At 43.2% G+C, this 13,529-nt stretch overlaps 1 protein-coding gene across 1 annotated transcript in view; it reads right to left on the bottom strand.

Moving 5' to 3' along the window:
• The window catches only part of Hibadh (3-hydroxyisobutyrate dehydrogenase), a 103,954-nt gene extending 98,617 nt beyond the window's left edge, over positions 1-5,337 (bottom strand). Inside the window, exon 1 of the mRNA XM_051152350.1 lies at positions 5,127-5,337. Coding sequence (XP_051008307.1) covers positions 5,127-5,214 — 88 coding nt within the window. The 5' untranslated portion in view covers positions 5,215-5,337. The remainder of the gene's footprint in view (positions 1-5,126) is intronic.
• Positions 5,338-13,529: the final 8,192 nt, after the last annotated feature.

The following is a 13,529-nucleotide window of genomic DNA, read 5'->3' as shown; positions in this document are numbered from 1 at the left end:
TAAGGCAGTTCTGAAGCAACTACAGAGTAAAAGTGCTGATACAGTGGACTCCACAAACGTGGGCTGTGCTGCTGCCGCCGCACACACACACTGGTTAACTCTCCAACATTCTCATCCCAGACTCATGTAATGTCTGGCCCAGGGGCTGCCAAGCCTGTCAGTAGCCTGGGAGAGCTGTGGAAAATACAGTAAGGCATGAGCACAGCAATAATGAAAGCACTGTAAGTAACAGTGAACTCCTACAACTCTCAATACTACTATCTAAGTGGCAGCCAGGGGAAGGGATAGACCATAGATAATATTCAGAATTTGAGCAAAAGATTAAAAAAAAAAATTAAAATACCAACAAAGGCATCAGTCAAATTTCTGCTTATAAATTTCAGAGTAGCTACAATCAAAGCTAGGGAGGTACTTACTGAAATGAAGTAACAAAAAAAAAAAAAAAAAAAAAATCTACCTAGTGGGGTGAACAAAAGGGTCAGATATAAAACAGGTAAACAAGGCAACTAGAAGCAGAACGAGAGTCACGGAGGGCATGCTATCTACCAAAAGCCTAGTTATTGTGACATTCCAAGTGGCAGGATCTAAGAGCTGGAGGGCAGTGCTGACCTTTGCTGCAGAAGCTAAGGAGCTGGGAGCCAAGAACAAGGAGGCCCGTGCTATCCGGGCCAACTATGTGTGTATCATTGAGGCAAAACAAGAAAAGGGATGGTATGAAGTAGGTATAGTAAGCATCGTCCAAAGAGAAACTACTCATCAATTATGGTCAAACTTAAATTCTGCGTTCAGGAGACCCTCGTGGAGCCACCTATGGCTGTACGCCCTTGAAGGGCAGAGCTACTTAACTCCTCTAGATGTTTTTATGAGCAGAAGAGCCTACAGCACCAGAATACTGGAAAGATTACTTGAAATAAGATATGTAAGACAGGACAGTAAGTAAACCGTAAGTATATTTATTAAAAGGGTCAAGAGGCATCACATGGAACAAGTCCTACACCAAATGGCTTTTTTAACCTAGTAGGTTAGTAGGGAAGGAACAGGCAGATCAAAGACAGCGGGGATCATTTAAGGAAGGACAGCTTCCCAGGAAGACAGGACTTCTGAAGGAGTACTTGGCATACTGAATTAGCTCCCAAACCTACAGGGATCCCAAGGAGTTTAGTGGGACTCTTCAAAAAAAAAAAAAAAGTCTTCAAACCTACAACAGAAATGCATCTTCCTTTAAGCAAGTCTTGACAGTAATATGTGGAGACAGCAAAGTCTGATGACAGATAAAATCAAGCTGGAGGGGGAAAAAAGTCAGTCAGCATAAAGGTAATACTGGCTGATTGGTGAAGAAACTGATTGGAAAATTTGGCAACATTTTTAAATCTACAGATTATGATCTCTCAAATGTAATATGAGCAAGGGCGTGTGTGTGTGAGTGTGTGTGCATGTGTGTGCGCGTAACTTGACCTGCTACCCAGAAACCAGTCTACAATCTGTAAAAAGAATATTTTACATTTCTAAAATCTACCTAGTCAAAGAAACACATTTATTGTAAAATATAGGATATAAACAAAGCATAAAGTCAGCTGGGCATGCTAGCACGCGCCTTTAATCCCAACACTCGGGAGGCAGAGGCATGCTGATCTTTATGAGTTCAAGGCCAGCCTGGTCTACACGGAGTGTCCAGGACAGCCAAGGCTACACAAAGAAGCCTGTCTTGAAAAATAATAATAATGATAAGCATAAAGTCATAGGGAAAAGTTTACTTCATTACACAAGAACAATCCCTTAAGGCGCCTGCGTGGATTTCTCCTTGTGTTGTGAGATTGCATTGTTGTTCATCTCTTACCTAAAAGAGATACAGTTCCAACTCGGATGTCGGAAATTACAGACCATATTAAACTCTGCACATATCTTCCTGCATGTAGATGCCCCATGGTAAAGCTTAATGCATCAGTTAGGCGCAGTAAGAGACAAATAATAACCACAATATAGAACAACTCTAACAATACACTTTTTGAAGTTATGCAAATGTGGGTCGGTCCCAAAATATCTTTCCATGTAGTGTTTTCAGACTCTGTTTAACAGTGGGTAACTGATGGAAGTGAAGAAAGAAAAACTGGCTAAGAAAGGACCCACTATATCCACAACATGGTGTCCTATGTTACATGGAATGAACACTGTTTGCCTTAATAGTAAAAGTTTCTCAACTAAGGATGATGACTTACACTAGGAAGGCCTTATGTTATTTCAGTAATAAATATTCTTTGTATGTAATCTCACAAGTTTAAGGTCAACTTTAGTCTCATAACCACAAGTAATTTTTCAGACCTGCATGTGCCAATATAAGTGGAGCTAATGTAAATGGAAAACAATACCATTATACGCTTGATTTACAAAGCAGTTACACAGCTTTGAAAGTGCCTTCCACAAAACCATTATCACTCCTCCTCCCACAAGACTTGGGGAACATCATAGAACATGACACAGGATGTTAAGAACAAAAGGATAGGCCGGGCGTAGTGGCGCATGCCTTTAATCCCAGCACTCAGGAGGCAGAGGCAGGCAGACTGCTGTGAGTTCGAGGCCAGCCTGGGCTACAAAGTGAGTTCAGGACAGCCAAGGCTACACAGAGAAATCCAGTCTGGAAAAACAAAAACAAAAACAAACAAACAAACAGAAAAGGATGGTGAGGAATGCCACACAAAATGACCGTCCAGACACTACACAGCTGTCACATTCATAGAGGACAGCAGTAACAGCTGTCACAATCATGGAGGACAGCAGTAAAAGACACCTGTCACAGACTGGACCCTTCAACATTCCATTGTAAAGAGAGAAGATTTCCGTGAGGTCCCATCCTTCCCGAAGAACTTCTGACTGCTAATGGTTGTTCATGGAAAGGCTATCACTTGGTGAATGGTATAGACGCTGGGGAACAGGCTGGAAAGAAGGGGTTCAGAGGGAAAGAAAGAGGGTATAATAGAAGGCAAAGGAGGTGAATATATCACAATTTGCTGTATCTATGTATGAAACTGTGAAGAAAAGATTAAATATAAACATACAAAAAAGTATAATCCATATATGCAAAAGACATTAGCAATTTTTTAAACTTAGTATTACAATTTTATATACAATACTATTTAATTTTCCTTTGGTCAGGGGGTGTTTAAAAATGTCTTGATACAATTATTCCATGTACATATTGAAGAGTCCCACAAAGTGAGTTGAAGTGTATGTGTACATGTATGTGTATGTGAATACATATCTACGTGTGTATACATATATACCTGCTTTACAAAAATAAATCTAAAGCTAAATAAAATTATCTTTTAAAATAAAATACAAAATTTTGTTTTTAAGTAAGTTATGAGCAGGAAAATAATTATCTACTTCTTCTGGGATGCATTAAAATGTATTAAAGTTACCATAAACTGACAACTTGTAGGTCTCATTTTTTTTTTAAGTATATGGATCTTTATAACATTATCAACTATGTACTATAAACAGGGTAGACATATGATGGAGGCAAATACCTCCACAGAATTCAAATCACTAAATATTAGTAATTGAACATTATTCCTTTCTTCATTTCTCAGACTTTAAATTTGCATGGAGATGGGGTTTCCCTCCCCCCAATTTTTAATAATAAATCTCGAAAAAAGTTAGCACTTTTGTAGATAGTTTACTATTTGTGGCTAATATGACTTTATATTAACACTGGCATTTAAAACAACTCCAAGTGTTTTAAAGACTTCACTAAAAAACTACTACTTAAAATTGTTCATACACGCATACCTTTGGGACAAAACAGCCCAAGCCCAGGATGGTTTGTGAAGGCAGCACTCTGCAGTGGAAGATAAGCTCTTCTACTGTCAGTAAGGAGTTACAGCCGCAGACTCTCCTATCAGGGACTGTAAGAACTTTCCTAACCCTTAAAAGGCACATCAAGGGTTCATGAAACTATCCTTACAACACCTTGTAAAAACCTAAACAGCAGATACATCACCCTTGGCCAATCAGACCTGAAAGAGTTGTACATGACATATGGAAGAAGTCATTTAAAAAAAATAAAAGCACATCTAAAATCATATGTGTTTGTATCTTGCTACCACAACTCCTTATCTGTCATCTGCTACCCTTTATCACACACATACTCTTCCAAAGCAGAAAGAAAATCCATAGTTTTCCTGAGGGGAAAGACTGGGAGGGAGCTGCTCAGAAATCAATTCCCAGCCAACAAAAATTAGAACAAATAAACTCGCACCTTGAATCCAGGGCCTGGCGTTGCTTGTTTGTAAATCCTGAATAGGATCGTGCTAAACAGCACACTGTTAAAATAAACTTTTACTTTAAAAAAAAATCCTTCAGTATACCCCATAAATCAAGCAACTTGTAATTAAAGAGACGTCTCGGTGTCCTAGGAAAACCCTATAGAATAAGAGAGAACGAGGAGCTATTTCCTGGACCTTGTTGCAGATGTCCCAAAATAACTTAATTCTAAGGCCTCGGGAGTTCCTCGTGTGCAAATTACTGGATGAGTGCTCCTCAGACATGCATGTTAACTCTAAACACAGCCTCTTCCTAAGTCCCTGGTCAGTTTCCATAACTTACAGCAGAGCATAGGATAGGTTAAGGTCACAATTTTGAGGACGTTCAAAGAGTTGTGGTTAATAATTTGACAAAAGGCACAGCTCCATCCCATAATAGGGTAAAGCCCTACTTGCCGATCAAGGGTAACAAACTTTGCTGGAATGCTAGGATACAGCCATGTCACCGACCGGGGCAGGCCTTGCAGTCCGAGGGGTCCCCGAGGTGGGTGCGGCGGTCACCCCTGGAGCTGAGCCCTCCAAATATCCTAGGAGCCCCAAACCCAAAGCGCACGCCCGGCACTCAAAACACTCCCCCCACCCCCTTCACCACAAGCTGTTCCAGGGTCCCGCCGAGGACGCTCAACAATCTGACGCAGGGTACAGGGCAGGAGGGGAAAGCTGACCACTCGGGGATCAGTTGCGAGGGGGGGGGGGCAGGCCTTGGAGACCATCACGATGTTGCTTTTCCCCTTCAAGCCAACCGCAGCCCTTCGGGCGAAAAGCCCTCTTCGGATGACCAGAGGAAGACGCGCAGAAGGTCCTTACCCGCTGCAAGGTTGGCCACGGGCCGCAGCCGGCCGCTCCAGTACCAGAGGCCGGAGGCTGCTCCCCGGAACCCCAAGGAGGTTGCCATGCTGCCCGCGCCCCGCCTTCCGCGCCGTGACCTCTCGCCGTCTCACACACGGCCTGCGGGACTGCGACTGTACGCAGCCCGGCGGGCCCGCACCACAGCAAGCACAGCTCGCGCACGCGCCCTAGCTGCGCTGAGTGGACTCCGCCCATCGAGGGGCGGGGCACGATGTCTACAAGGCGTGGCCTGAGAGGAGGAATCGGGCCAATCAGGACTCCCAGATCCACAGACGCCCTGCCTTGTATCCTGCTGCCTGAGTTGCAATCTCCGGGTAGAAGAACCTTTGATGACCCCAAACGCAAGGGGCGTGTAGGAGGCGGTAGCTGTTGCTCTTTACCTCCTCCTCCGAGCACCTACAGTTGAAAACTGCCTCTTCACAGGGCTGTTAACTGTTTTCTTCCTCACAGACAAGCACCCAGCTGAGGTAGTATTTAAAGAAAGAGCAGAAATTCCGTGTTTCCCAGTATAGGGACTCATTTTCAACTTAAGTAATAAATACATGGATCTCCCAGAGTTAATGTATGTATTTTCAGTGTCTGTGGAAACAATCACAGAATCTACCATGTGTGTAATAACTGATATCTTTGTAATATATGACTCGACAGTTTTTCCAATCATGTTTGAAAAAAAAAATAGTAGGAAAGGAATTTAATAACATTGTTCTCTCTGAAGAGTAGAATTTCTAGGAACTTACTGAGTTCCAAGAAATATGTCTTTAGTGTTTAAAAATTCTACAACCTGCCTCCATTTTGAAACTAAAATCTAATGGTACATTAAAACTCAGAGGGTAGAGTACATGTGTATTATAAAAGCAGATATTTTACTGATTTGTCCTTATTTGAATGTTTGGTACACATATTTGAATTTCTGTTCCTTGCATATAATTGCAACCGCTTCCTATTTCCACGGAAGGATTTTCATCTTCAGTACACCAAAACAAGACTTGTACCCTTCGAAGAAAAGCAGGCCAGGTGGAAAGAGTGGGCTTTGGCGACAATAGGAATCCCACGACGTCTACCTCCCACCGTCCAAATCTGTTCATTTTTCTTAAATTCATTTTCCTTGTGTTTCATTCACCCAACTTAAACAGCAGAACCAAGACATTTGAGTTTGACCTTTGAAAAATCAAAAAAAACCTCTTCCTAGTTTCCTATGGAGTTGATTGATAAACAGAAACTCAAGATGGTGGGAGAATATCTTTCAGGCTCTGACATGGTGTTACTGTTCCCAGGGAGCCATACAGAGTGCAAGGCCCATCAGTAACCAGCCGGAAAACCATTCCCTTAGCTGGCTGTCCTTCCAAACAGTCCTCTGTCCCATCCTAAAAACAGAAAAGAAGGTAGAGGTGAAGGGATAGTTAAAACAAATAAACAAAAAAGCATTGATAGATGGGGAGGTGATAGATAGATAGATAGACAGACAGACAAACAGATCTGTTTTGTTTGTTTGTTTGTTGTTGTTGTTGTTTGGTTTTTCAAGACAGGGTTTCTCTGTGTAGCCTTGGCTATCCTGGACTCGCTTTGTAGAGCAGGCTGCCTTGAACTCACAGAGCTCCACCTGCCTCTGCCTCCGGAGTGCTGGGATTAAAGGCATGCAATACCACCACCAGGCTCAGATCTGGCTCTTGGGCAGTCTCTGAGATTTGATGTTTCCATCCCTAAGAGCACTAATTGGTTTCTGGTAGACTTCATGCCTCTCTATTCTGGTTTCTTTAGGTTTTAACTGGAATGGATTTTCTACATCCAATAAATGTGTCCCCGCAGGTTTCTATGTTTAACTGCTGAAGTGCAGTCAGCTTTCCAGCTACACTGCCCCACCTCCAGCAGAGCTGTTTACGACACAAGACAACACATCAATTCATCTCTGTGGCTCCCTGAGCTAATATCGCAGTCCTCTTGAGATTTTACACCCAATCAGATTGCTTTTGTCATTTTGATTGTGGGCTACTGTTTTTGTTTCTCTGGGTTGTTTATGGGGCTCTTTCCTTGAAAATGAGTTATTTCTTGCAAAGGGTTGACTCTTATAAACACCATCCCTCCTGAGAAAGGGGCTGTGGGAGAGCAAGCAGAGCTCTACTTATATGATTGGGTTGGTTTTGCTCTGACTTTAGAATTTTCACAACATTGAAAGTTTGATTTTTTTTGTTTCAATGGCACAAAGGGATAAGTCACAATTTTAACTTATTCCCATATCATGTAGACCAGTGTCTCCTCCCAGAAGCCCTGAATTGTTTCACAAAGGATTTTTCCAAAGGAGGCTTTTCATAAGTATTGTGACTTTGTTAACAATATGCCCTATTCTTATATTTGAAAGACAGTTCAAAGGGAAAGAGGGGGCCAAGAATTTAAGAGAGGGTTTCCCTCAGGTGAATTGGAAGCTTGCTATGTAAACCAAGGTGGCCTTGAACTCATAGAGATCCACCTGCCTCTGCCTCTGCCCCTTGGGTGTTGGTATTAAAGAGGGTCATCACCACACGTGGCCCATTCCATGACTATGAACCAGACTGAGAGCTGGAGAAACCAAAATCGAAAAGCAGGGGCCAGGTGTGGTAGTGCACGCCTGTAATCCCAGCACTTGGGAGGCAGAGGCAGGCAGATCACTCCGAGTTAGAGGCTAGCCTGGGTATACAAAACGAGTCTAGGACAGCCAAGACTACACAGAGAAACCCTGTATGGGGAAAACAAAAACAAAAGCAAAAAACAAAAAAACCAGACAGACAAACAACAAAGAAAGAAGCAGAGGAAGCCCTTGTTGGGTCTTAACCTGGGACAAATGGCTAAGTGAGGTAGTGAGGTGCCTATGAACATGCCAAAGCAGACTCTGGCTGTCAAGTTCTCACAGCATCTCCCAATGTCCTTTAGAATCATCCTGGCTGGCATGCCCCGCCCTCTACCTTAAAGTCTCTAGCCCAAGGACTGGGCTGGGCCGCCCATCCCCCAGCTGTTCCTCACTACATAAGCCAGCCATTTGATTCCACAGTCCCTTTACCTCTTTGCCTCTTGGTCTCCTGGCTTCTTGCTCTTCCCTCCCCATCCCCTCTCTCCTTACATGGGCCCCGCATGGCCTCAGCCCCAGGGGAGTGGCAAAGCCTTCCCAGGGTGAGACCCAGAGGGAAAAGACAAGCCCTTCCTTGGGGGTCCAATTGTGAATGTTAATAGTATGTGCCAAAAATGTCCACTATACCTTTCTCCCCTGGATATTTATGCCCTGAAGACTGCACCCCACAGAGTCTGCTCCTAATGAAATTAGAGATTAGCTAAATCTGTCTCCTTGATCCAGCTGCATACCATAAATCCTACATCCTTATTTATTGTGTGTAGTCACCCTGCCTCCTTGTTGGGCTGTGTGTAGTCACCCTGCCTCCTTGTTGGGCTGTGTGTAGTCACCCTGCCTCCTTGTTGGGCTGTATGTAGTCACCCTGCCTCCTTGTTGGGCTGTGTGTAGTCACCCTGCCTCCTTGTTGGGCTGTGTGTAGTCACCCTGCCTCCTTGTTGGGCTGTATATAGTCACCCTGCCTCCTTGTTGGGCTGTGTGTAGTCACCCTGCCTCCTTGTTGGGCTGTGTGTAGTCACCCTGCCTCCTTGTTGGGCTGTGTGTAGTCACCCTGCCTCCTTGTTGGGCTGTGTGTAGTCACCCTGCCTCCTTGTTGAGCTGTATGCAATAGCCCTGCCTCTCTGCTTGACTATATATAACAAATACACTGAGCTTCTCGGGTGCTGAGGTTTATCCATCCAAGAGCCCAGTCCACCCGATCCCAGCTTCTATACATGTGCCTATGACTTTGTCTTTCCTTCAATCTCTCAAAGCCAATAGTAGGCCATGCCCCTGAGACTGAACAAGGACTCCACAACCAAAACCCTGAAAACACCAAGAGTCAAGACAAAAAATGCTCAATAAAAAGCCTTTTTTTTTTTTTTTTTTTTTTTTTTTTTTTTTGTAAAAGCAAGAGATATTGGCATCTTAGCAAGGCAGAAAGCATGTTAAGGTAGAAGATAACTCACCATCAGCTGTAGACACACACACATGCTCACAAACATGCCTGTCCATACACTTTAAATATACACACATACACACACACCATAGACATACACTTACACACCACATGCATACACATCACATAGAGACACACATACCATACACAGACACACACCATATCACACACAGACATGCCTACCACACACAGACACACACCATATCACACATTACACACACACACACACACACACACACACACACACACACACACACACACACACCCCAATTGGGAAGCCTAGGCTACCACACTCTCCATGCTATGGTGAGACCTAACATCCAAATGTTCTAATACCACAGTAACCCTATACCCAGAGCCTGTCTGCCATCGTCAACAATGGACAACAATAAAGTCCTTAGTATGAGCATGTTTCCCCACTCACTTGATGTCATCAAAGACCTTGGTAAGGAGTCCAGAGTTCTGCCCTTACCTTAGAGCAGTGGTCCTCAACCTTCCTAACACTGCGGCCCATTAAATAAGTTCCTCATGTTGTGATGACCACCCCCAACCCTCAAATTATTTTTGTTGCTACTTTGTAAGTGTAATTTTGCTACTGTTATAAATCATAATGTAAATACCTGATAGGCAGGATACCAGACATGTGACACACCCCTGGGAAAGGATCATAGCACGCCCCCAAAGGGGTCAGGACCCACAGGTTCAGGACCGCTGAATGAGGAATGAGGAATGAGTCTCCCCTACCTTGCTGAGCTGGGACCATGTCAGGGGAGACTAGTAGAGAGTCAGGCCTTTTAGCACTGCCCAGGGATCAGGAAGGCTCAGGGGGCACAACAGAGAGCTATTCCAGCACCTGCTGGCCGGGGAAGTGCAGCGGAAGCTTCACAGGGGGCTGGAGCCAAACCAACCCTGACTACAGTCACAAGGGGAAAAAATGGGAATTTTAGAACTAGAAATGTGGTTATTGAAATTATAAACCCCAGTTAATAAGAGCAACAGTAAGAGACAAATAACAGTAGAATGGAGGAAGTTGGCGAGCTGGAGGATAGAACCATAAAGTCATCCAGTCTAAACAGGAAATAGGCCAGAGAATGGGGAGAGGGAAAAGGCTAGAAACGTGTATAACTATAAGAAATGACTTAATGTGCCTGTCATCAGAATCTGACAAGGGGGAAAAAAGGCCTTTTCTTTTTTCTTTCTTTTGTTTTTGTTTGTTTGTTTTGTTTTGTTTTGTTTTTTGAGACAGGGTTTTTCTGTGTGACCCTGGCTGTCCTGGATTTGCTTTGTAGACCAAGCTGGCCCGGAACTCACAGAGATCCACCTGCCTCTGCTGGGATTAAAGGTGTGCGCCATCCCGCCCAGCTGAGAAAGCCTTTGTCTGACAAACCAAACTAGCTAACCTTTCTCCTATCCCTAAGGTGATACTCATACATAGCTCCACAGTAAATAATACCAGCCCCCTTGCCCCGCGTCACTCTGTTCCCCAACTCTCCCTCTCTCTCTCTTTTTTTTTTTTTCTTCCTTTCCTCTTTTCCTTTTTCTGCAACAATTTTACTTCCCAACTTTCAGAACTTACTTGAAAGTGACCTCCCCAGAAGTCCCACACACACACACACCCCTTGGGTGACAAATAAGTATCACAAAACTAGTTTGGTGTGGCTAAGACGTTGTAGTAGATGGTTGTACAGCTAGCTCAGTGGTGGGGCCCTTGCCTCATAAGTGTGAGGCTGTGGGCGGAGGTGTCAGCAGTGAGCTGGGAGCCAGGGAGAAGGAAGGATGCCTACAGTTACCTGACGCTTTTTAAAAATATATAAACTTGACATCAGGTTTGGCTGGTTGAATCCAAAGGTCTGAAGGACAGCAATTCGCTTTTCTCCATGCGTACAAGAAGCCTGGGCTGGAAGTATAACTCAGTAGTAAAGTATATATGTATGCATGATACATGTATGTAGGTAGCATGTGCAAGTATGTATGATACATGTATGTAGGTAGCATGTGCAAGTATGTATGATACATGTATGTAGGTAGCATGTGCAAGGACCCGCATTCACTAACACCACTACCAAAAAAAAATTTTTTTTTCAGTAGACAATTTCCAGTATGACAGTTTTAGGTTATTAAACTCCAAGATCAGCTCTAGTTTGTTTCTGGTCCTATCTGATTTTGCTGTCTGTGCTGTTTCCAGCTTTTCATCTTGCCCTAGACAAAGAGAAAGATGGCAGGAGTAAGGATGTACCCACGGATTTGTGCTCATTGTCAATAGCATCTTAAACTCTTTCTCTTCCCACCTGCAAGAACTCAGTCACTTAGCAACACTTAGCTCCAAAGAAATAATAAAAAATATAGTGGAGAGCATTCTCCACATTTTTAATTTTTTTCTAAAAGAGCGGATTGCCCTGGAGAGATGGCTCAGTGGTTGAGAGCACATATTACTCTTTCTGAGGACTTGAGTTTGATTCCCAGCACCCACAGCAGGTGGCTTACAACAACCTCTAACCCCAGCTCCAGAGGAATCTGACACCTTTGAACTCTGTGAGCACTTGCTTTCATGGGCATATACCCTTTCATACACATAATAAAAATAATCATTTTTTTTTAAAATGCTGGGCACTGGTGGCGAATGCCTTTAATCCCAGCACTCAGAAGGCAGAGGCAGGTGGATCTCTGAGTTTGAGGCCAGCCTGGTCTACAGAGTGAGTTCCTGGATAGCCTGGGCTACACAGAAAAACTCTGTCTCAAAAAAAAAAAAAAAGTGAGTCTGGACAGGCATGACCACCAGTCTTTCCCATAGTCAATTTTAAAAACATTTTGGGGATGGGATAAAAATTTAGATGTAATATGAATAAATTAATAAAATATATTAAAAAACATTTTGGAATACAAAACATTAACAAGGTAATTCAATTAAAGGCCAAGTAGAGAGCTTATCTGAGTTCATATTATTATGTTTATTTATGTACACAGGTTAGTGCACACACACATCTCTCCTTGCTCTGTCATCGCAGGGAGCCTAGCAACAAGTACACCTGGAACGATGTGTTATCTAGTTTCATTTTCCAGTCCTTGACTGTGTGGTTAACAATTATCTAACCTTGTAAATATGAATTGCAAGGTTACTGAATTAATATTGTCACCATGCATTCATGTTTGAACATGAAATGTCCCCAACAGGTGCACATTTTGAACACCTGTTGCCCAGCTGGTGGTGTTATTGTGAGACACTGTAGAGACTTTAGGAGGCTGGCCTACCTGGTGGAAGTGGGCTTGATTTGTATTGTCATTCTTTGTGTCCCTTGTAAGCATCACTAGTAAATATGCATGACTTTGAAAATGGAACAGTGTATATATGGCATTGTTCCTTTGAAGATTGGCTATTTAAATACCTAGGAGTTTCATTTTGCCATCCTGTACTCCTGTCCAGTGCATCTCAAAAGCCACCTGATTATCTCTGAGAAAGAAAACAGAGAAGGGGGGGGGGGCGGCATCACTAGCAACTCTTAAGTCTATACAGCTACTACTGAGACAAATGCCACTGTCTCCCCAGAAGCCCACACACACACACACACTTGGATACTGCCCTTTTCCTAAGGTCTCTTTTTCTCCACCAATGTGTGTGTTTAAATTTAGATGGAAAAAAAATCTCTTTTTAATGAACTCCAAGTTACTTTAAAAAGAACAGGAAACCTCAATAACTCACCAAATAGAGGTTACATAATATATTTGATTTCCACGTGTGGGCATCATCAGCACATTCTATGGTCTATAATAAATCCACGTGGAAAGCAAAGCCATACTCAGAAACCATTTCACTGACCTGCCAGGTTTACTTTCACGTCAGCCCAGTCTCTCCCTGTACAGACCTGGACTGGAATTACATGCCTGCTTCATGGCATGAAGTCAAAAGACAGGGAAACAGATCAGAAATCCAGCAGATAGGCTCTCCCTTTTGTGACCATGATAGCTGCAGGTGCCTGTGTTGCCCCTGCTGCCTCTCACATCGGAAACAGTGGTGCCACCGGACACGTGAGGCCCCAGTCAGAGGACAGGGTTTCCTCTTGTCTAGACGATGAGTACCACCTCAGGCTTTTCTTATCCCAAACGCTGGGCAAGAGAGTGCTGCTTATCTTTAAGGAGATTTCATCCATTTTGAAGAAATTATTTCCCTAGATCAGTAAACTTCTGGGAAAGGACTGTCTTTATTCTGAGACTATGCTATTTCTTTCTCTTTTTTTTTTCCTTTTTCTTTTTTCCTTCTTTCTTCTCTTCTTCTCTTCTTCTTCTTCTTCTTCTTCTTCTTCTTCTTCTTCTCTTCTTCTTCTTCTCTCTT

This window comes from Acomys russatus, chromosome 10 (genome assembly GCF_903995435.1).
Source record: "Acomys russatus chromosome 10, mAcoRus1.1, whole genome shotgun sequence".
NCBI classification, from domain to species: Eukaryota; Metazoa; Chordata; class Mammalia; order Rodentia; family Muridae; genus Acomys; species Acomys russatus.
This window is presented reverse-complemented; position numbering and strand designations above follow the sequence as displayed.